The sequence below is a fragment of the Poecilia reticulata genome, chromosome 12 (genome assembly GCF_904066995.2).
Source record: "Poecilia reticulata chromosome 12, P_reticulata-male-v2, whole genome shotgun sequence".
Taxonomy (NCBI): domain Eukaryota; kingdom Metazoa; phylum Chordata; class Actinopteri; order Cyprinodontiformes; family Poeciliidae; genus Poecilia; species Poecilia reticulata.
Window position 1 is genome coordinate 29,391,741 of NC_088841.1, and position 23,365 is coordinate 29,415,105.

The 23,365-nt window shown below is 38.8% G+C and overlaps 1 protein-coding gene across 1 annotated transcript in view; it reads left to right on the top strand.

Moving 5' to 3' along the window:
* Positions 1-8,929: 8,929 nt before the first annotated feature.
* The window catches only part of LOC145554009 (NACHT, LRR and PYD domains-containing protein 3-like), a 143,207-nt gene continuing 128,771 nt past the window's right edge, over positions 8,930-23,365 (top strand). Inside the window, exons 1-5 of the mRNA XM_081613228.1 lie at positions 8,930-9,053; positions 16,893-16,927; positions 17,610-17,891; positions 18,321-20,070; positions 22,435-22,614. Of these exons, the coding sequence (XP_081469354.1) occupies positions 16,900-16,927; positions 17,610-17,891; positions 18,321-20,070; positions 22,435-22,614 (2,240 nt within the window). The 5' untranslated portion in view covers positions 8,930-9,053; positions 16,893-16,899. The remainder of the gene's footprint in view (positions 9,054-16,892; positions 16,928-17,609; positions 17,892-18,320; positions 20,071-22,434; positions 22,615-23,365) is intronic.

The window sequence follows — 23,365 nt, forward strand, 5'->3', positions numbered from 1 at the left end:
TAGCAGGTTTTAACTTTTCCATTGAAATGTTTGAAACAAACCAGTTAAACAACTTAAAGCCTCCAGGCTAAAAGAGGCCGAAGCTTAAAGAACTTTATGTTCAGAATGAAAGAGGTTCAGGTGAGAATCAAAGTTTCCTTCAGATCAAATACACCAACCATCCTTAGATGATACTGGACCGGCTCATCATCATGATGGACAGAGAGACTCTGTTCCCTGAGTTCAGGTCCAGAATCTGCTTTCTGTCCCGGAGCCCCGCTCACCATCCACCAGCTTCCTGAGCTAATAACACGGTGCACATTATTTGTGGAGGCATTTGAAGGACCGGATTTATGGTAAATCACCAATTTAACCCGGAGTACACATGCTAACACGAAGTTAGCTAAAGTCAACTGTCTTACAAGAAAAGCGCCACCTACCGTCTTTGTGAAGCTTCAAATGCAGGACAAAGTTGGACAAAGTCGTGGCATCTCCATCCGATATTCTCTTCTTGCATGTTTTACAAGTTGCAGTTTGTTTTTTATTCTTAAGTTCATAATCTACGTAGCCAAAAGAAATTACTCGCATATTCGAGCCGTTATTTCGTCTTTCGTTCCTGAGCTCTGCAGCGTCGCCGCGTTTTTAAAAAAATCCTGTTAATTTGATTGGTTGAGCTGCAGCTACGCACACATACATACATAATGAGAGGAAAAACAGTTTAGTTTCTGGTTCACAGAGTATGAAGTTAAATTTGTTTCCCAATTATTCAATGGAAAAAAAAAACTAACCTCAGTTAAGTAAAATAAAATTGTAATCAAAACGTTTGGAATTGTAATGATTTTTTTAAACAAAAAGTTTTGTTTAAAAGACTTCTTTTAAACTAAATAACTCATTTTTACCAAACATAAACATTTATTTGCACACATCATAAATCTTGTGTTGTGATTTTAGGTCCTGCTCAAGACGTCATGTGAGAATCACAAGCAAAACTTTGAGTCACAAACAAAAACTAGAATAGCAAGAAAATATTTTTAACAAGCGCAAATAAGTTTGTTTTTGCAAAAAAGAAAGTTATCTTTATGAGTCAAAAATGTGTGATTGAAATTTTTTTTAAGCAAAACTCAGTAGGCTTTTCTCATGGTGACAAGCATTAACAATTGAATTGTTGCTTTTTTTTTTTGCAGTTCCAGGTTAAAGTTTGATGCAGCTCTGCTTTCCTGAATGGACCATCTTCATCTCCACTGCAGCAAACAGGCAGCTCTTTTTATATAGATTGCAGTCACTAAAAGGTTGCATTGAGCCCTTGTTCATATTTTTAATAGTGTAATTCTGTAAAGACAGCATATGCCTGGTGGTCCGGCTCTGATTTACATATCTTGTTAAATTGTGGGTTTGAATATTGCCAGAGGTGTGACCAAGTCACTGTGTTGCAAGTTTCAAGTAAGTTTCAAGTCTCTGTCCTCACGTCCGAGTCAAGTCTCAAGTCAGGAACCTTTAATTTCAAGTCATTTTTATTTTATTTTTTTTATAATTTGCAAATATACATGAAATTCAAATCATAGACCATTTGTTCCTTTTAAAATCTGTTTTTATCTCAAATGATAGAACATGTGCAGCTGAACACAAAGTATAAAAAACATTTTTAAATTGGGCCTCTTTATTGCGCAGTTCTGTTTAACTTGATATTTAATAAAAAAGACGAACATTTTTCTGCATTTATTTCAAAGTGTGTTAGTTTCAGTCCTCCGTAAATATGGGCCAGATATTCTAAACACAACATTTATTTGGGACAGTCACTGTATTTGGTCTGTTTTAACAAATAAACCACGTGAAAAAATCAAAATCATTGCAAATAAAGTGGAGTGGTTTTGAATTTGGATGTGATGGTAAAATAAATATCTTTCAGGCCAAGTGGGTTAAATCTACAGCCAATTTCACATCAATATTGATAAAAACATGTTGTGTGAATCAAGCTGGTCAGAATCACTAAACACAAAATTATGAGCTCATTATTTTATGTCTTACTCAGTTTACTAACTCACTTAGTGTTATATTCAGGGTCAGTGACTTTGTACAATTTTTATTTTTACAGAAATTTTTGAAAAGATATTTGTTTTTCCAGCAAAGCTATACTACTTGGGTTCTGTGCGACATGTGACAGTCAGTCAGTGCATTAAGTCAAAAACAGTTGACTTAATGCACTGACTGCAGTAAACAATATACTGTCAATATAATTTCCCAACGTAATTATCCTGACGGCTTTAAAACTTTTACAGTCATATTTCAGTTTTAGATGTTATATTTCATTATTATTTTTTACACTATCAGAAGCAGTATGTTAAAAAATGCAGCAAAGGCATTTCTACGTTAAATTTAAATATTGTAGAGTTAAATGTGAGGCCGACTGTGTGACAGATGAACCTCGACCCAAACTGAAGAATGAGGAAACATTCCTGCACAGCAGAGACACAAACTCATAAACATCTTCCAGTAAACACCTTCAGTGATTAGAACCTGTTTGTAACTTAGCAGGTTTTAACTTTTCCATTGAAATGTTTGAAACAAACCAGTTAAACAACTTAAAGCCTCCAGGCTAAAAGAGGCCGAAGCTTAAAGAACATTATGTTCAGAATGAAAGAGGTTCAGGTGAGAATCAAAGTTTCCTTCAGATCAAACACACCAACCGTCCTTAGATGATACTGGACCGGCTCATCATCATGATGGACAGAGAGACTCTGTTCCCTGAGTTCAGGTCCAGAATCTGCTTTCTGTTCCGGAGCCCCGCTCACCATCCACCGGCTTCCTGAGCTAATAACACGGTGCACATTATTTATGGAGGCATTTGAAGGACCGGATTTATGGTAAATCATCACCAATTTAACCCGGAGTACACATGCTAACACGAAGTTAGCTAAAGTCAACTATCTTACAAGAAAAGCGCCACCTACCGTCTTTGTGAAGCTTCAAATGCCGGACAAAGTTGGACAAAGTCGTGGCATCTCCGTCCGATATTCTCTTCTTGCATGTTTTACAAGATGTAGTTCGTTTTTTATTCTTAAGTTCATAACCTACGTAGCCAAAAGAAATTACTCGCATATTCGAGCCGTTATTTCGTCTTTCGTTCCCTGAGCTCTGCAGCGTCGCCGCGTTTTTAAAAAAATCCTGTTAATTTGATTGGTTGAGCTGCAGCTACGCACACATACATACATAATGAGAGGAAAAACAGTTTAGTTTCTGGTTCACAGAGTATGAAGTTAAATTTGTTTCCCAATTATTCAATGGAAAAAAAAAACTAACCTCAGTTAAGTAAAATAAAATTGTAATCAAAACGTTTGGAATTGTAATGATTTTTTTAAACAAAAAGTTTTGTTTAAAAGACTTCTTTTAAACTAAATAACTCATTTTTACCAAACATAAACATTTATTTGCACACATCATAAATCTTGTGTTGTGATTTTAGGTCCTGCTCAAGACGTCATGTGAGAATCACAAGCAAAACTTTGAGTCACAAACAAAAACTAGAATAGCAAGAAAATATTTTTAACAAGCGCAAATAAGTTTGTTTTTGCAAAAAAGAAAGTTATCTTTATGAGTCAAAAATGTGTGATTGAAATTTTTTTTAAGCAAAACTCAGTAGGCTTTTCTCATGGTGACAAGCATTAACAATTGAATTGTTGCTTTTTTTTTGCAGTTCCAGGTTAAAGTTTGATGCAGCTCTGCTTTCCTGAATGGACCATCTTCATCTCCACTGCAGCAAACAGGCAGCTCTTTTTATATAGATTGCAGTCACTAAAAGGTTGCATTGAGCCCTTGTTCATATTTTTAATAGTGTAATTCTGTAAAGACAGCATATGCCTGGTGGTCCGGCTCTGATTTACATATCTTGTTAAATTGTGGGTTTGAATATTGCCAGAGGTGTGACCAAGTCACTGTGTTGCAAGTTTCAAGTAAGTTTCAAGTCTCTGTCCTCACGTCCGAGTCAAGTCTCAAGTCAGGAACCTTTAATTTCAAGTCATTTTTATTTTATTTTTTTTATAATTTGCAAATATACATGAAATTCAAATCATAGACCATTTGTTCCTTTTAAAATCTGTTTTTATCTCAAATGATAGAACATGTGCAGCTGAACACAAAGTATAAAAAACATTTTTAAATTGGGCCTCTTTATTGCGCAGTTCTGTTTAACTTGATATTTAATAAAAAAGACGAACATTTTTCTGCATTTATTTCAAAGTGTGTTAGTTTCAGTCCTCCGTAAATATGGGCCAGATATTCTAAACACAACATTTATTTGGGACAGTCACTGTATTTGGTCTGTTTTAACAAATAAACCACGTGAAAAAATCAAAATCATTGCAAATAAAGTGGAGTGGTTTTGAATTTGGATGTGATGGTAAAATAAATATCTTTCAGGCCAAGTGGGTTAAATCTACAGCCAATTTCACATCAATATTGATAAAAACATGTTGTGTGAATCAAGCTGGTCAGAATCACTAAACACAAAATTATGAGCTCATTATTTTATGTCTTACTCAGTTTACTAACTCACTTAGTGTTATATTCAGGGTCAGTGACTTTGTACAATTTTTATTTTTACAGAAATTTTTGAAAAGATATTTGTTTTTCCAGCAAAGCTATACTACTTGGGTTCTGTGCGACATGTGACAGTCAGTCAGTGCATTAAGTCAAAAACAGTTGACTTAATGCACTGACTGCAGTAAACAATATATTGTCAATATAATTTCCCAACGTAATTATCCTGACGGCTTTAAAATTTTTACACAGTCATATTTCAGTTTTAGATGTTATATTTCATCATTATTTTTTACACTATCAGAAGCAGTATGTTAAAAAATGCAGCAAAGGCATTTCTACGTTAAATTTAAATATTGTAGAGTTAAATGTGAGGCCGACTGTGTGACAGATGAACCTCGACCCAAACTAAAGTCAACTATCTTACAGCAAAAGAAAAGCGCCACCTACCGTCTTTGTGAAGCTTCAAATGCCGGACAAAGTTGGACAAAGTCGAGGCATCTCCATCCGATATTCTCTTCTTGCATGTTTTACAAGTTGTAGTTCGTTTTTTATTCTTAAGTTCATAACCTTCGTAGCCAAAAGAAATTACTCGCGGAAGCATATTCGAGCGGTTATTTCGTCTTTCGTCGCTGAGCTCTGCAGCGTCGCCGCATTTTTTAAAAATTATGTTAATTTGATTGGTTGATCTGCAGCTACGCACACATACATACATGAGGAGAGAGGAAAAACAGAGGGACGGTCCGTATATTGATACGGAATGAGTGAAATTAATGAATGACGCCACTTTATAAATAATGTGTTTTAACTTTTAAGACTTTGAGTAAAAATATCAAGTCTTTTCAAGTAAACAGCTTCAAGTCGAGTCAAGTCCCAAGTCAATGGCATGAAAGTCAAAGTCAAGTCCGAGTCTTTGAACATTTTTTCAAGTCAAGTCTCAAGTCGTGATTTTAACGACTCGAGTCCAAGTCATGTGACTCGAGTCCAAGTCATGTGACTCGAGTCCAAGTCATGTGACTCGAGTCCAAGTTCTTCTGCCCAGATAATTTATTTATATCTTAATAAATCCAGTGGACATGCAGAGGAGATAATAATGTTCCTGTAAAGGTGATCACAGTCAAAATACGTTTTACACCAAGATTGAGTCTTTGCAGGGAAAGAAAACTAAACAAACTGACGGCTTTAAAACTTTTACACAGTAATATTTCATTTTTAGATGAAATTCTTCATTTTAATTTTTTACCAAAGACATTTCTACGTTAAATTTAAATATTGTAGAGTTAAATGTGAGGCTGACTGTGTGACAGATGAACCTCGACCCAAACTGAAGAATGAGGAAACATTCCTGCACAGCAGAGACACAAACTCATAAACATCTTCCAGTAAACGCCTACTGCACGTTCAAACTTGTAGCAGTGTGATGCCTCCAGGCTAAAAGAGGCAAAAGCTTAAAGAACATTATGTTCAGAATGAAAGAGGTTCAGGTGAGAATCAAAGTTTCCTTCAGATCAAACACACCAACCGTCCTTAGATGATACTTAACCGGCTCATCATCATGATGGACAGAGAGACTCTGTTCCCTGAGTTCAGGTCCAGAATCTGCTTTCTGTTTCGGAGCCCCGCTCACTATCCACCGGCTTCCTGAGCTAATAACACGGTGCACATTATTTGTGGAGGCATTTGAAGGACCGGATTTATGGTAAATCATCACCAATTTAACCCGGAGTACACATGCTAACACGAAGTTAGCTAAAGTCAACTATCTTACAGCAAAAGAAAAGCGCCACCTACCGTCTTTGTGAAGCTTCAAATGCCGGACAAAGTTGGACAAAGTCGTGGCATCTCCGTCCGATATTCTCTTCTTGCATGTTTTACAAGTTGCAGTTTGTTTTTTATTCTAAAATTCATAATCTACGTAGCCAAAGAAATTACTTGCATATTCGAGCCGTTATTTCTCTTTCGTCCCTGAGCTCTGCAGCTTCGCCGCGTTTTTAAAAATCCTGTTAATTTGATTGGTTGAGCTGCAGCTACGCACACATACATACATAAGGATAGAGGAAAAACAGAGGGACGGTCTGCGCATATTGATACGGAATGAGTGAAATTAATTAATGACGCCACTTTATAAATAATGTGTTTTAAATTTTAAGACTTTGAGTAAAAATATCAAGTCTTTTCAAGTAAACAGCTTCAAGTTGAGTCAAGTCCCAAGTCAGTGGCATGAAAGTCAAAGTCAAGTCCGAGTCTTTAAACATTTTTTCAAGTCAAGTCTCAAGTCGTGATTTTAACGACTCGAGTCCAAGTCATGTGACTCGAGTCCAAGTCATGTGACTCGAGTCCCCACCTCTGAATATTGCAATACTTTTCTATAACAAAATAGACTTGCAGAAAGAAATTACTAATAAAATATCTCACATAGGCATAGTGTTATGCTCTATATGGAGATCTTCGTTAGCTTTGATTGTACATGTCACATTTTTGTAATTTATCACTGTTTATTAAATTCTGAAAGCAGTTTGTTAATATTCTGTCCTGCAATAGGGTTAGATGGAGCCTTTTTTGTTGTTGAGCACCTGCCTCTTTAGTGGTCTCTGCACGGGCCTGGTACCATGACATGCGTTGTTTTGTGTTATCTGTTCAAAGGGAATTGTTATTAATATTATTATTATTATAGACGTTACTATTTCTCCCCTACTGTGTAATCAATTAAACTGTACGGTCAGTTAAATTTAAGTCATTAGAGCTTAAAGTATATTTGTTCATTATAACATGTCCATGTTAAATTATTTAACATAATTAATCCTCTCTTAATTATTGACTCAAATAAATTAGTGTCCTTGAAATGTAGCTACATTTGAGAAATGTTCTTTTATGTACATCTGTGATCTCTAAATTCATTGGTGAATTGTTTAATTTGGCAATTTGATACTGTCACAGTTGGTGAGAGTTGATACTATTTACTGAAGTGAAAGTTATGTGGTTGTTTGATAACAGAAGGACACAAGAATATGATGGTACTAATGATTTCATCATTTCAAGGATTTTAATAAAGAGACAGAGTTTGGGGAAGAAGACGGCGGTCGTTCTTTTTTTTTCCACTGACGCTATTCATCGTTACAGGCTCTCCACCAAGATCAAAGGGGAAGCAGAAACACAGCAGAAGAAGAAAAAACAAAACGTCATTTGTTACAATGTGAGCTGAGACGTGTAACATCAGTAACTTCAGTGTTACACCTCTGAAATATGTTTTGCAGTTTCTCTTATTGTGATACAGTAAATGGTTCACTTGAACATTTAATTTCCTGATAGAATAATAAATCTACAAACTAAATGTACTTACAGGAGAATTTAATCCCTTGTGTTTTACTTTGAAAGAATCTAAAGGAAGTACTATTCCCATATCAGCTCTAGCTTCACTATGGTTGTATTTACACATGGAGTCCACTAGGGGGCAGAAGGCTGCGTTAGCAGTTAGCTATACTGGTCCAAAAGTTACTGGATGATAAAAAGTATTTCCTCCTTTCTGGGTTTTTTTCTTCTGCCCAGATAATTTATTTATATCTTAATAAATCCAGTGGACATGCAGAGGAGATAATAATGTTCCTGTAAAGGTGATCACAGTCAAAATACATTTTACACCAAGATTGAATCTTTGCAGGGAAAGAAAACTAAACAAACTGACGGCTTTAAAACTTTTACACAGTAATATTTCATTTTTAGATACAATTCTTCATTTTTATTTTTTACCCTTAATTGTTACACTATCAGTATGTTAGAAAATGCAGCAAACAAAGACATTTCTACGTTAAATTTAAATATTGTAGAGTTAAATGTGAGGCCAACTGTGTGACAGATGAACCTCGACCCAAACTGAAGAATGAGGAAACATTCCTGCACAGCAGAGACACAAACTCATAAACATCTTCCAGTAAACGCCTACTGCACGTTCAAACATGTAGCAGTGTGATGCCTTCAGGCTAAAAGAGGCAAAAGCTTAAAGAACATTATGTTCAGAAGGAAAGAGGTTCAGGTGAGAATCAAAGTTTCCTTCAGATCAACATTAAACAAGATTAAATAAATTAATAAAATCTGTATTTGATAATATGAACATATCAGAGTCGTGTCAACATGTGGAGAAACTTCAACATTTCAAGGTTCTTGGCTCTTTGGCTCAGATCAGAATAAGCAGAAACTATTATTAGTTTTATTGCTCTTGTGTTTCTGAGCAGAAATTTGTTGGTTGTTAGTTTTTTATAGAAAAAACTGAAAATCTCCATTAATTTAATAAAATATTGATTAAAAATACTAAATATATTTAAAACATAAAGAACATTAAAACCAAAATGTGAATTTATTGTTTATAAACATTTATTTCCTGGTATCAATGATCAGACAGGATTCCTGTCATTTCAACAGGTGAACACACCTCTGCTGTCAGAGGGGACGGAGCCTGAGGTGGGTCCGGTTCAGGTTCTGGAGAATCGGGTCCAGTTCTCCAGTTCGCTCCGACTCGGTTTGTGTGAACAGAAGGAGAATCTAAGGTGAGTTTTAACTCCACTTTCTACTGGTTTCCAGTCCTGACTGGGTTTTCTCTCTTTGAGCTGCTGGACAGAACCAGAACTGGGCCTGGTTCTGGTTCTGGTTCAGAGCTGCAGCACCTGATTTCAACCAGGAACTCTGATTTTCTCTGAGTTTTCATCTGTAACTGTCAGGTTCAAACACTAGACATTTCTTACACACTGCAAAAAACAGAGACAAAGAGTCAGTGATGAGTTTCGTACTCGCGAGGAGAGTGCGCAGAGAATGCTTCAGTTACAATCTCCGACCAACACTCTGAAGTTTCTCTGCTCGCCTCGCTCTTTTATTAGATCAGGAATGCCCTAATTACATGGAGCTAAGGGGGGGGGGGAAGTATACTCTGTTTGACACAGCAACTCTTATCCATATAAGATAACTGAACAGCACATTCTCCTCGAGGTCGTTGGAGTGTGTTCCTGTACTGCCGCTTATCTTCTGCAACACAGGAAGTGAACAAACAACAGACAGAACAAACTTCTAAAAGTGGCATAACACTATAAGCTTCATATAAGAAAGATTAAATAATAATTCTAACATTTCCCTCCTGTTTATGCCATTTTTAGCCAGATCTAGTCCTTACTCAATAACTTCTTTCGATTTTCTATTGGTAATTCATTAAGTGGTTCAAAACAGGTACACTCAGAGGGAAAAAGACACATTTCACACATTACATCATCAACATCTTATTTACAAGTTTGACATAGGAACATTTGGGTCAGGATACAAGTCTGGAAAGTCGAGAGACATTTCATCTTCTCCATCACTGGACTCAGCACCTGTTTCATCACTTATATTTTTATTGTCATCAGGAGGAAGGAGAGAATACACTTGTTCCTGCATCGGAGCGACGGCAGTGGTGATGAGCTTTTGAATTAAAGCTCTGATACAGGGAATACAACGACATCCACACAAGGCCAGTATTGCTGCAAACACAGCTATGGAAATTAAGACAGAGACTATTAGTTGTTAATATTGGCCAAATACATTACCCAAACCGTCCCATATTTCTGTATCAGCTCCAGAGTGGTCTTTCATTTTGCTGTTTAGCGCCCTCAACCCATCCAAGGCCTTTGTGAGGCTGCCATCTGCAGCGGGGTTGTTGGGGACAAGGGCGGAGCACTGCTCCCCAAAAAGGGCGCAGACCCCACCCCTCTCAGCCAACAAACATGTCACAGCAATGCGGTTTTGGAAAGCCATCAGGGAGGTAGCTGACAGTTGCTCGCGGACGGCTGAGAAACCTTGCTCTGTTTTGTTACCTAACCTCTGGACATTGTAGTGGATGTAGTTTTATTCTATCAACATTTTTATTTATAGTACACCACCAGCAGATAGATGATTCAAAACCTGCATATATCTGATTTACCAGCTTATTTTCATCAGGTACACCACGTGGGACCCCAATACTGTCTATATAGGTGGGATCATCGTCATCTTTCAGAGAGCGTTTCTGACGCTGCTGCCACACTGATGGAAGCACATTACCTAGTGAGGCAAGTAGTTGTGGCACTTGTCATAGGGTATATTGAAACAGGTAACATCAGAGTCACTACAGTGCACGAACCAGTAGTATTTAATGGTAGTTTATCAAACAACCTGTTATCTCCACACCACCACCAGATGTCACTACGGGATAATGGTTTGAAGTACCGAGTAACATTTACTATAGTCGAACAATTTCCTGAACTCACATTCATTTGGGAGCGTTGCTGGAACCACTCTCAAAAGTGGTCGTGGACCCATACATATCACACAGTCCCCTTGTGGAACTTTTGCAGCCTGTTCTATCATTAGAAGCCAGTTGTTGCTTCGGCTGGTAACTCCTGTGGTTATTCTAATTAGCTCATCTACATCATCACCATCATCTGCATTGAATATAGTCATTACAGAACTTGCGAGTTTGGTTGAGTGTGGGCCCGCCACTACTATGCCTGGGGCGGTGTCACTTGACTCTGTGAAGTTCTGGCACAGGGAAATCATTTTATAGGGGTCTTTTCCACTTTTCTCAATCCGCAGGGAGAAGTAGAAACAAGTAACATCATTTTTGAAAGGAATCGGATTGTTTGTGGTGTTTATGATCATTTTTAGCTCTTTATTGATTTTTTTCAGATGTATAACCTTAGCCCAGTACTGTGCTTGGTAACTATCCTTTGGATTTGGCCTCCAGCTAAAAACGTTTTCCCATTGTACACTGCGAACAGCGTCCCGTGACGCCATGTACCAATCATAACCTGCCCAGGTTTGCCTGGGTAGCCCCCAATATTGATCTTATTTAGGTCTAGGGAAACCACAGTTGTCAATCTAGATGCATTAACACACAGGTATATTTCATCTACAACCACTTCACCTGACCCGTTGCATGGATTTTCTATGTTCCTAACCTTGGACACCACGTACAACTCTTCCCAGGTGGCATCCATACTTCTCGGTGTTATGTGTTCTTCTCTTACTTTTGTTTCATACCAAAATAATAGGAGAGCTGCAATAATTACGACCGCAGCTCCTACACCAAAGATCACCTTATTTCTTTTAGTGGTCATGTTTTATGTTTTGATTCCCTTCCTAAGAACCCCTCGGCAGAGTTGTGGACTATCTTCACCGGTTTGAGACAACTGTATACTAGAAATACAGTTCCCTTTGTACCACGGGCTTCCTCTGGGGGTCTAGCTGAAGGTAGGCAAAACTTTGTTCATAAAAGGTAGAAAAGGCTGATGACCAAAAACACTTAGCAATACTGTAGCAGTGAAGGCTATTACTAAGAGAGTTATTTTAGTTCCAACATTTTTCTCATATAGTCTGCTAGGTTAGGTTCATCCTCTGCTTCCCATTCATTTTTAAATAATGGAAGTCTGTACGGTCTCCCAAATAGTGTTTCATAAGGTGTTAGCCCTGATGTACTAGTGATGTTTATATACATTTTAACTAGGTCCAAACACCGTGTCCAGGGCCTTCCTGTTTCTTCCATACACTTCTTTAATCTATTTTTTATAGTACCATTCATTCTTTCTACCAGTCCTGCACTTTGTGGGTGGTAGCTGCAGTGGTTTTTTAAGTTTATGTGGAAGGCAGTTCCTATGTTTTTTACCACTTGGTTCACAAAGTGTGTACCATTATTACTATAGATTTTTCTGGTATTCCATATCTGGGTATTATGTCTTTACATAGGGCTTTTGCCACTGTTAGGGCATCTGGTGTTTTAGTTGGGAACAGTTCTATCCATTTTGAAAATGAATCTATGATCACTAGACAGTACTTTTTCCCTTCACTTTGATTTAGTTCTATAAAGTCCATGTGTATACTCTGGAAAGGATAGTTAGGTGTTGGAAACCTCCCTCGCTTTGGACGTAGATTGCCTTGAGCATTGTGCTTAGCACATATGAGGCAAGCTCTACAAAAATTTTTTTTTTTGAATATAGATTAAAACCATAGGTTGTATAATGCTGATTTACTAATCCTACCATCCCTCCTGTTGAGACATGTGTTTTCCCATGGCTCAATATTGCTGCCCATTTGTATAGATTTTTTTTTGGTAGGATTGGTTTTTCTTCTGGTCAGATGTATAAGTCATTTTTTACAGTTGCTCCACTTTTTATCCAGGTTTTTTGTTCTAGTTTGCTTGCTTGTTTTTGCATCGACATCATAACTGGATTACTTCAAACCTAAAGACCAGGAGATTTTCTCACTTTTATTTTTTACCTCACTTTTCTTCACCTCCAAGTTGAACTAGGGCAAAATGCCCCCGTTCGACCCCAAGGACATTAGCAGTATTCTACAACGACTTCAGTTTTTTGAAACAAAGATTCAACGGCTAGAGGTGAACTTTGAGATCAACGCTACCCATGGATATGAAACAACTCTTCCTCAAATCAGCGGAGAGGTCGTACACCCCGCACCAAACGGCTCATCCTGGATCGCTCAGGGAGCCAAGCCAAAACAAAAGTCTCACACTGCAGATCCCATGAGACGACTAACGGGGAGAACCCCTCACCTAGATGAATCAGCGTGGCCAGCTCTGAGCAGAAACGCACCTTCAACCTCAACACCTGCTTCGCCAAAGAATAACAAACAAGTAGCTGGAACCAAAACGACTACACCGAGCCCACTCCCAAGGACAAAGCGACCAGCCCGAGCCTCAAAACATTCTGACTCCGTGGGAATCCCACTGAAAAACAGATTTTCTGCACTTCAGCACGAGCCCCCGAGTGAAAATCCACCCTCAAACACCAGCAACGAGGCTAGACCAACGCATCCACCGCACAAAGCTCCGCAAAGTGCTCTCTATAACCACTGATCAGCCAAACATGGAGACTTTAGTTGTGCATGTTGGAGCCAATGATCTGGAAAAGCAAAAATCCGAGATTCTGAAAAAGGACTTTAATATTCTTCTGGACACTATGGGAAAATTAAAAATGAAGTTATTTCTCAGTGGTCTAATTCCATCGCCTCAACGGGGAGGCGAAAAACATTCCAGGCTGCTTATGATAAACAAATGGCTGTTTAAAACCTGCTCTGCCAGCTCAGTGACCTTCCTTGATAACCTCTGGATCTACTGGCAGAGCTTTCACTTCTTTGGAAGAGGAGGACGCAATCTTAACAAACACGGAATAAGGCTGCTCACTGCAAACATTTTTCATTTTATCAACAAGAATAACAATGTGACCATCGCTTCAGAAGAACAGGCTCACGGATGTCTGATTAGGATGGAGCCCTCCGCATATCAAGAACAAACTATTCCAATACAAACTGATAAAACATCGGCTGTGAACAGAATGACTGGCTCCCCTCCGCCTTATTTTTCTGCTCCTCCGTTTCCTGTTCTTTTTTCTTTAGCCTTTCTTTCTCCCTTTTCTCTTCTCTCAGCTATTTGGAGCCAGACTTTTGTCTGTTCATAACCCTCTTTTGCCATTTGTTTTTCTTTTACTGATAAAACATTAAAGACATAAAAACATGGAAGTAGGACATTCCTGCCCTTCACGGAATTTAACTACCTAGTAGAGGACTCCCGTTGTCCTTTTGTAGGGGACGCCGCTGTCCCACACAGAATTTAACTAACCTATAGTTAGAGGAGTCTGCTCCTCCCGCGGCTTTTAACTGCTTTTATTAAAAAATTAAAGACATTAAAGACCAGTAGAACCAGTAGAACCAGTAGAACCAGTAGAACCAACTAAGACCTTCTGTTTATGTTTGCTTCCCCCTTTACCATTAACATTAACATTTTTAACTAAATTTAGTCCAGTGTGGTCTCAACACCTGCTGTGTTCTAAACACTGGAAAATTTCAACAGGATGGTGATAAATAGATTGTGGTAAAACTCACTTCAACTCAGAGAGCGGAGTTTTCTTGTCTACAAACATCCACAAAATCTCACCATTTGTTCCCCGTTGTTTTGGTATAAAACTGTTTATCTAGTGATAATCAGTTTTCATTCACTCACACACTTTCACACTTTTAAGTAGGACACTTCTGTCCTTTGCGGAATTTAACTACTTAGTAGAGGACTCCCGTTGTCCTTTTTTAGGGGACGCCGCTGTCCCACACAGAATTTAACTAACCTATAGTTAGAGGAGTCTGCTCCTCCCGCGGCTTTTATTTTACCTGACAGTGCCTAGGATTCTCAGGGTTTTAATTTTTTACCAGAGGACGCCGCTGTCCCACACAGAATTTAACTAACCTATAGTTAGAGGAGTCTGATCCTCCCGCGGACTTTAACTGGTTTTATTTTACTTTTCTTTTATCCTGATTTTTATCGTTTTTTCATTTTTCTTTTTTTTTTTTTTTTTTTTCTTTTTTATTTTTATTTTTTACTTTTCTTCCCCATACATACTGGTTTTAAACTGAAACTACTCACTGTGTCTCCAGTCTCTGAGGAAAACCGTCAACCGTCGGACTCCAGCTCGTGAGAAAAAGGACCAGTCCCGGAAAGGGTCTTAAATGCTGTGCACAGACTTCCTGGTTTTTTTACTCACTCGCTGGAATCGTCTGGTGTATCGGAATCCGGCTCGAAGGACCAATTAAATGTCAGGTTCAAACACTAGACATTTCTTACACACTGCAAAAAACAGAGACAAAGAGTCAGTGATGAGTTTCGTACTCGCGAGGAGAGTGCGCAGAGAATGCTTCAGTTACAATCTCCGACCAACACTCTGAAGTTTCTCTGCTCGCCTCGCTCTTTTATTAGATCAGGAATGCCCTAATTACATGGAGCTAAGGGGGGGGGAAGTATACTCTGTTTGACACAGCAACTCTTATCCATATAAGATAACTGAACAGCACATTCTCCTCGAGGTCGTTGGAGTGTGTTCCTGTACTGCCGCTTATCTTCTGCAACACAGGAAGTGAACAAACAACAGACAGAACAAACTTCTAAAAGTGGCATAACACTATAAGCTTCATATAAGAAAGATTAAATAATAATTCTAACAGTAACCCAGACAACCAGCTGAGTTTGCTCCCAGTTTCATAGTGGAGTCAAACTGGTACCAGTAGGTTCTGAGTGTTTGTGGGCCGGCTGAGATATCTGGGTTCTGGTTGGTGGAGGGAAAATATTTCAATATGAAGTCAATAATTTATTGATCAGAGAGGATTTATCTGGGCTTTTATCAGTAGATTGAATCAGTCTGTGGTGACAGAGGACAGCTGATCACATTTCAATCAATTACTGATCAATAATCAGTGATTATGGTGACATAACAACACAGCGCCCCCTGGAGTATGTAAAAACATCCACAGCTGTTATTTAGACCTGAACAGAGTTAAAACATCAAAACCGGTAAAAACTATTGGACCCGATTTACACACCCAGCAGGAAGTCGGCCATTTTGGATCAAATGTTTTGTTTTATTTTTCATTTCTTTATATTTTTGACATTTTGACCTTACAAATAAAAAGTTAACTAAAACTCTGAGATTTGGTTGTGAAAGCTCAGATGTTTAAGTTTCTTTAATACCAAGAAAACTTTCCTATACTCCGACCATCGCTCTATTTCTGAGTTTTTAAAATAATTTAGCAAATATTTGCGTAATTATTGGTTCAATCAAAGTAATAATTTACTCTTAATAGTAACTCTGTTTACATGTTTTATATTTTAATCACTGAAATCTTTCACTGATATTTCCAGCCTTCATTTTCTCCATTATTCTGAACTTGTTTTAATCAAACAAATCTAAGTTCCTTATGAAGTAAATAAACCTACTTATTGTTAAATCTTTATTTTTGGTTCAGTGCTAAATGTCTGTGTTTATGTAATATAAATGAACTGAGAGTCTCTTTAGAATCACTGCAGCTTTTCCTCTTTGGGTTGGTGGCAAGATTTTGACCTTTGACCCAAATGGCTGCAGTGTGTCTTTTAGTTTCAGAGTAAACTGTAGCAAATGTGTTAAGTTGTTGTTTAGCCATCTGGGAACCGAAGTTGGGCTTTTCAAGCCAGAATAGCAGAAAACTAGAGGAGTTTTCTGCAGCTGATGCTGCCACCTGGTGGCAGGAGCCACACATTACAGTCAGATGGCAAAAAGCAAGAGGTGAAGATGTTTACATCTCAACCTGAAGAAAATCAGACAAACAGTCAGGAACGTCATTTCTTGTAAAGAAAGATGTGATAAATGTATTTTTATACCACAGATGTTTTTTAATAGTTTGCTCTGACATTGTAGCTTTCATGATTACATAATTATGTTTTTCTTTAGGGGTCTGTGCTTGTGTGTTTTAAATAAGTATTTTTAGGGTATTTATAGTTCCCATTCCAACTGCATAAAATAAACTATTCATGAAATAAAGTCTGAAACATAATGAATCTTCATGTTTTCCAGGTAAAAGATGGCAGAGAAACAGGAAGAGGATTTTGGTAAGTGATCAGAAGCAGAAATGAAGAATCTTAAAGGAACAAACTGACCAATCACAGCCTGTGTTGCTGCCATGTGATGAAGCTCAGCCTCAGTGTCTTTATTGTTTTCATGCTTCCTGTTCAGTGAAGCTCTGGTGAAACTAAAAGGAACCGAAGTGAAGAACAGGCCAGCAGCTCTGATACTTCAGGAATATTTACTATATACACTGATTAACTTATCCAGTAATCACATCATTTATTAATAATTTATCTCAGACATTCTGTGTGTTTTATTCCAACACTTGGTGTCAGAGATGCTAAAGTTTAGAGATGGAGATGAAGAAAGAAAAGTGATGAAAATGTTAATCAGTCAATATTTTCATCACAATATTCACCAGTAATATCATAATTTTCTTTTTTTCCTAAAATAGTGCAGCTCCATATTTAGAAGGTGTTTCTTTTATTGTTCTTCCTGCCGTGAGGAAAGAAAGTGATGAACCAGAAGCTTCATTTGGTCTCATGTAGACAGAATCAGTGGTCGTCACTCAGATATGAGGCAGAAACACAACAACAGGTTTAGACCTGAGGAGCTGATCAACAGACTCTGAATCTCTGAATGGAGCAACATGAAGAGTTGATCTTCATCACGTTTTTCTCTCAGACATCAGTTTGAATTAATTATGTTTCTGATTTCTGCCTGCAGAGAAAATACTTTTCAAGGTTCGCAATGAGTTTGTGAAGAGAGTTTCTGAGGAAATCCTGAATCAGCTCCTCGATGACCTGGAAACAGATGGGGTCTTAAATCTTTCAGAGAAACGGGCGATACTTGAAGGGAACCCAGTGACCACAAACAAGGCCCGGGAGACAATCGATGCTGTGAGGATGAAAGGACAGAGAGCCAGTAGATTGATGATCAAACGTCTTCTCAACATAGATCCGACCCTGTCCAACCAGCTGAGTTTGTCCTCTGACTCCTCTGATTTAGGTTAGTCCCTTCACCAATCCGGACTGGGTGGAAGTGAACTCATCCAACAGTGACTAATTATAACAAAAATAAATGGAGCATTATGGTTGCACTCCACCTGCTGGGCTGTAGGTCAGAAACTATAGAAAAGTTTTCCTGTAGATTGGCAGGAGGCAACTCTTAGTGTGAAAACACTTTGAATGTTCAGCATGATGTTTGTAGTCCAGTCAATTTATTAACAAGCAAAGCTGTACCATAATGCTCCATGACTCGTTTTCTTCATGATTTGAATGTTTCATGTTTCTTCTGAATGAAATCCTCCTCATGGTCTATAATTTGAATGAGTCCTTTGTTTAAACATCCTGATAAAGAAACAATCAAATTAAAATTCAATCAATTGAGTCTTCCTTTTTCAAGTGTTTCATCTTGTGTTTTTATCTCTTTGTTCAGATTTTGATGATCGATGTCAACATGACCTCAAAAAGTCTCTTCTGGACACGTTCCAATCTATCTCTGAAGGCATTGCAATACGTGGAGAGAAAACCTCTCTGAATGATATTTACACAGAGCTCTACATCTTAGAAGGAGGAACTGCAGGGGTCAACCAGGAACATGAGGTCAGACAGATTGAAACAGCATCCAGTAATCAAGGAACAAAAATAAACCTGGAAGACGTCTTTAAACCCAACCCTGGTAGAAAGCAACGGATCAGAACAGTGCTGACCATGGGAGTAGCTGGCATTGGAAAAACACTGTTAACACAGAAGTTCACTCTGGACTGGGCTGAAGGCAGAACCAACCAGAACATCGACTTCATATTTCCATTCACTTTCAGAGAGCTGAATAACTTGAGAGAAGAAACTTTCAGCTTGGTGGAACTGATTCATCACTTCTTTGATCAAATTAAAGATGCAGAAATCCGCAGCTTTAAAAAGTTTCAGGTTCTGTTCATCTTTGATGGTCTGGATGAAAGTCGACTTCCTCTGGACTTCAAGAAGAATCCAGTCCTGACTAATCCTTCAAAGTCCACCTCACTGGATGTTCTGCTGACAAACCTCATCACTGGGAAACTGCTTCCCTCTGCTCTCCTCTGGATAACCACACGACCTGCAGCAGCCAGTTTGATCCCAGATAAACCTATTGACAGGGCCATAGAGGTCAGAGGGTTCACTGACCCCCAGAAGGAGGAGTACTTCAGGAAGAGATTCAGAGATGAAGAGGAGAAGGCCAGCAGGGTCATCGCCCACATCCAGAAATCAAAAAGTCTCCACATCATGTGTCACATCCCAGTTTTCTGCTGGATCACTGCTAAAGTTCTGGAGCAAATGATGAAGACCAGAGAGGGAGGAGAGCTGCCCAAGACCCTGACTGAGATGTATATAGAGTTCCTGCTGTTTCAGCTCACAATCAAGGAGGAAAAGTATGAAGAAGGAGCTGAAGAAGCTCTAGAGAACAAGAAGCTGATTGAGTCTCTAGGTAGTCTGGCTTTAGATCAGCTTCTGGAGGGAAACCTGATCTTCTATGACAAAGACCTCAAACGGTGCGGCATCAACATCAAAGATGCTGCGTTGTTCTCAGGAGTTTTCACTCAGATGTTTAAAAAGGAGAGAGGAACGCGCAACATGTCCGTCTACTCCTTTGTTCATCTGAGCATCCAGGAGTTTCTGGCTGCCGTCTACATGCTCCACTGCTTCACCAGCAGGAGGTCAGAGGTGATCAAGACGTTCCTGGGAGAAGAATACAAAGAAACATCTCTAGATGAGTTCATGAAGAAAGTCATGGAGAAATCCCTCAGCAGTAAAAATGGCCACCTGGACCTGTTTGTCCGCTTCCTTCATGGTCTCACTGTGGAGTCCAACCAGAGACTCTTAGAAGATCTGCTGGGTCAGACAGAGAACAGTCCAGAAACCATCCAGAGAATCATCACCAACCTGAAGGAGATGAACACTAACAGAATCTCTGCTAACAGAAGCATCAACATCTTCTACTGTCTGGTGGAGATGAATGACGTCTCATTTTATCAGGAGATCCAACGGCTGCTGGATTCAGGGAAGGAGCTCTCAGTGACTGACTGTTCAGCTCTGGCCTTCATGCTGCAGATGTCAGAGGTTCTGGATGAGTTGGACCTGGAGAAGTACAACACATCATCAGATGGACGACAGAGACTGGTTCCAGCTGTGAGGAACTGCAGAAAGGCTCGGTAAGTCCAGATGTTTTCATTGTGTGAATGCTGACTCAGCACTATTGTCCTCCTGTTTCTTCTTCTTCCTTCAAGTTGATTCTGGATGTTTTTGACCTTTAACCACTTCCTTCATCCTCTGGATGATTTCAGCCATTCAAACATCTAAACATTCAGTTCATCCAGGACAGCTGCAGCTTCTGGTTTTTAGACATTTTGATCTTTTTAAAATATTTAACTTTTTATCAGTTTTCAGGTTGAAATGAATAGAAACCCCTGAACTCTAGAAAATGTTTGTTTTCTCCAAGATCCAATCAGCCAGAGAGACGCTTTAAACTTTAATCTCCTCTTCACTGATTGAGCTGCTGCTCCATAATTCACCTTTTAGGATCTTTGACTGTTTTTATAAAATAATTGTTAAGATTTGATGGAAATTTGGACCATTAAAATAAACCATTGCATTAATTATAAACTTTGTGAACAGTGTTGATCATCTTCATCCCGTCATCATCCTCACCTCTTCCTCCTCCCACTGGTTTCCTCTGAGTTTGTAACTGAGACCAAAATGTGGTGATTGTTGTCTGGTTCCAGAAAAAGTCCTAATTTCTGTCAGATCCTCCCAAAGCTCTGAGAATCTGCTTCCAGAGCTGGAACCATTTTCCTCATCAGCTCTTCATCTGACGCCTTTGTTGAAGCTGTTAGCTGTCCTCCATGAAGACCTGCAGAGACATGAGCTTCACCTCTTTAGACGTCCCAGCCTCTTTAGTTCCTGGAGAACTTTCACTGCTTCACCATGAAGATGCTGCTGGACCCAAACGCTCCGTCTCCTCCAGGGGTTTTGCTCTTCAGCTCTTTAGGAGTTTAGCAACAATTTCTTCTGACATCCAAACCTTTGTTCCTCTGAGACGATGGACAGACCACTGCAGAGACATGAGCTTCACCTCTTTAGACATCCCAGCCTCTTTAGTTCCTGGAGAACTTTCACTGCTTCACCCACAACTGGGAGCATCATGTGTCTGGTCTGCTCCCAGTTTCCTCTGTGGCATTGTGATGGACCAAGTTAAAACAGGAGGAGTCACAGGATATTAATTAGAAAAATAGGGTTTTTTATTTTAACCCAAAGATTATAAAAGGACAAAAAGATGAACTGAGCTCATAAAAGAGGTCAAAGAAACAAAACAGAACTCTGGCAAAAATGTAAACAAACTGGCTGCACAAACAAACATAACTGACCTAACAAAGAAATGACACACAAGGGTTTATATACTGGCTGATCAGACCAATTAAGACACAATAGGGGTAACTAAACAGAATACAATTACAAACACAAAAACAAATAACAGTACAGCTAAGTTTGGCTAAATTAAAGACTCTCAAAATGAAAATCTAAATTATTAAAGTTTAAATACTAATATTTACTTACATACAAAACTTATCTAAACAAAGAAACTACAAATTTCCCCTGCCAGCAGGAACTAGTGGTGTAGTCCAATCAGCATTTAAGCCTGCTGAGCCCTGGCCCCCATCTTTTGTCTGTCCGCTCCAAGGCAGGTAAGTACCAGCAAAACACAAACAAAAGGTCAGTCTCAAGCAAAAAAATTAAACTTAAGTTGATACAAATACACATGCTAACTAAATGTGCGTGCCAACATAAAGAACAAATGTATCCAAATCAACTAATAAATGTTTTATTGAAACTAAAGTGTTGTGTTTGAATGAAAAACAAATTGTGCATAAAAGTTACCGACTTCAAAGTGTGGCCATGGATTTGGCCATCACAGGCATCATTTAATCATCTGCTGCTGGGAGCCGCGTTTCTATAGAATATGCTACTATTATTAATGATGAGGAGGATTCTAGATGCTGCAGCAGCAGATATGGGCTAAACAAACCCAGAGAGGCCAGAGGTCCACAGCAGGCTGGACTTCCTGCTCTGCTCACTTCATTTATAACTCACTTCCTGCTTGGTGGAAGATCTCAAGGAGCCAAACGGTCTAGTCCAAGTCAGAGCTGTGAGCAGCTCCTCCTCCTCTCCATCATCTCCAGTAGTTTCCTTCATCCAGCTCAGTCAGCCTCTGCATCAGCTGCTGCAGCTCCTTTGAGGCTCTGATGCTGCAGAGAAACTGAACTTTCCTTCACAGATGATAGAAGATCTTCAACATCTGACTGAACTGAAGGTCTGAGGACATGAAGCCTGGACCAGAACCAGAACCTGGACTGTAGTCAGGAGCTGCACAGACTCTCTGTCGGGTCAAACTCAGGAAACTGAAGATCAGATGTCTATCAGATGATGACATCATGATGACATCACTCTTATCATATTTTACCTGTTTATGATCCAGATTGATTTCATTAGAACTGAATTTATTTCTTCTCTCATCACAGACTTGGTGGCTGTTGGATCCAAAAGGCTGAATGTGAAGTTGTGGCTTCAGCTCTGAAGTCCAACCAACATCTGACTGAACTGGAAATAAATGTGATCCACATATATAAAGGTGGAGATTCTGATATGAAGAATGTGTCTGAGATCCTGGAGAGTTCAGTCAGTAAAGTGAAGAAACTGAGGTTTGTTTTCTCTATTTATACAATAAAATCATTCATTGATACTTTAATCCTTATTTTCATTAATATTTAGTTGTAATATTTTAAAACAACTTGTTTAAATGTCAGATTCTAATTTCAAACAGTTTGACCTCATTAATAAATAATTTCCTTATTTCAGACTTTGAGATTATTGAACTTTGTTTTTCAGTTTTTAAAATGTTTCTGACTGATGAACAAACTGAGTAAAATAATCCAAATGAAGTTAATTAATGATGGAGATGTTTCAGTTTGGTTGGTAAAGATTCAGATGGTTTTATTTCTGATTCTCATCTTTACATCCAGAATGAAATGTTGATCCTCCAGTCGAGCCACAAACACTGACCAGTTCAGATCACCATTAATGAAACATCTAAGAAGTGACTGATTGTAGAAAAGCAAATCTAGATGAGCTGAATGACAGTGAGGTTTGCAGCAGCAGGTTCCTCCCTCTGTCCTGAAGCTGTGGTTCTGTTGGGCCGGGTCAGAGAGGAACCGTCCTCTTCAGTCGGTTGGAGCCTCGTCTCTGTGATGAAGCTTCATCAGGTCTCGTCTCCTGAGGAAATAATGGCCTCCATTGATTTCAGCAGCTTTAAGAAGAACCCAAAGCCATTCATGGATAAACTGAGTGGTTCTGATCCGGTTACCAAGTCGGGTCTCCAGCTGATGATCAGAACCAGCAGAAATAGCTCAGCTCATCCAGGCTGCTGCTCAGAGAAAACTTTGAGTTTCTTTG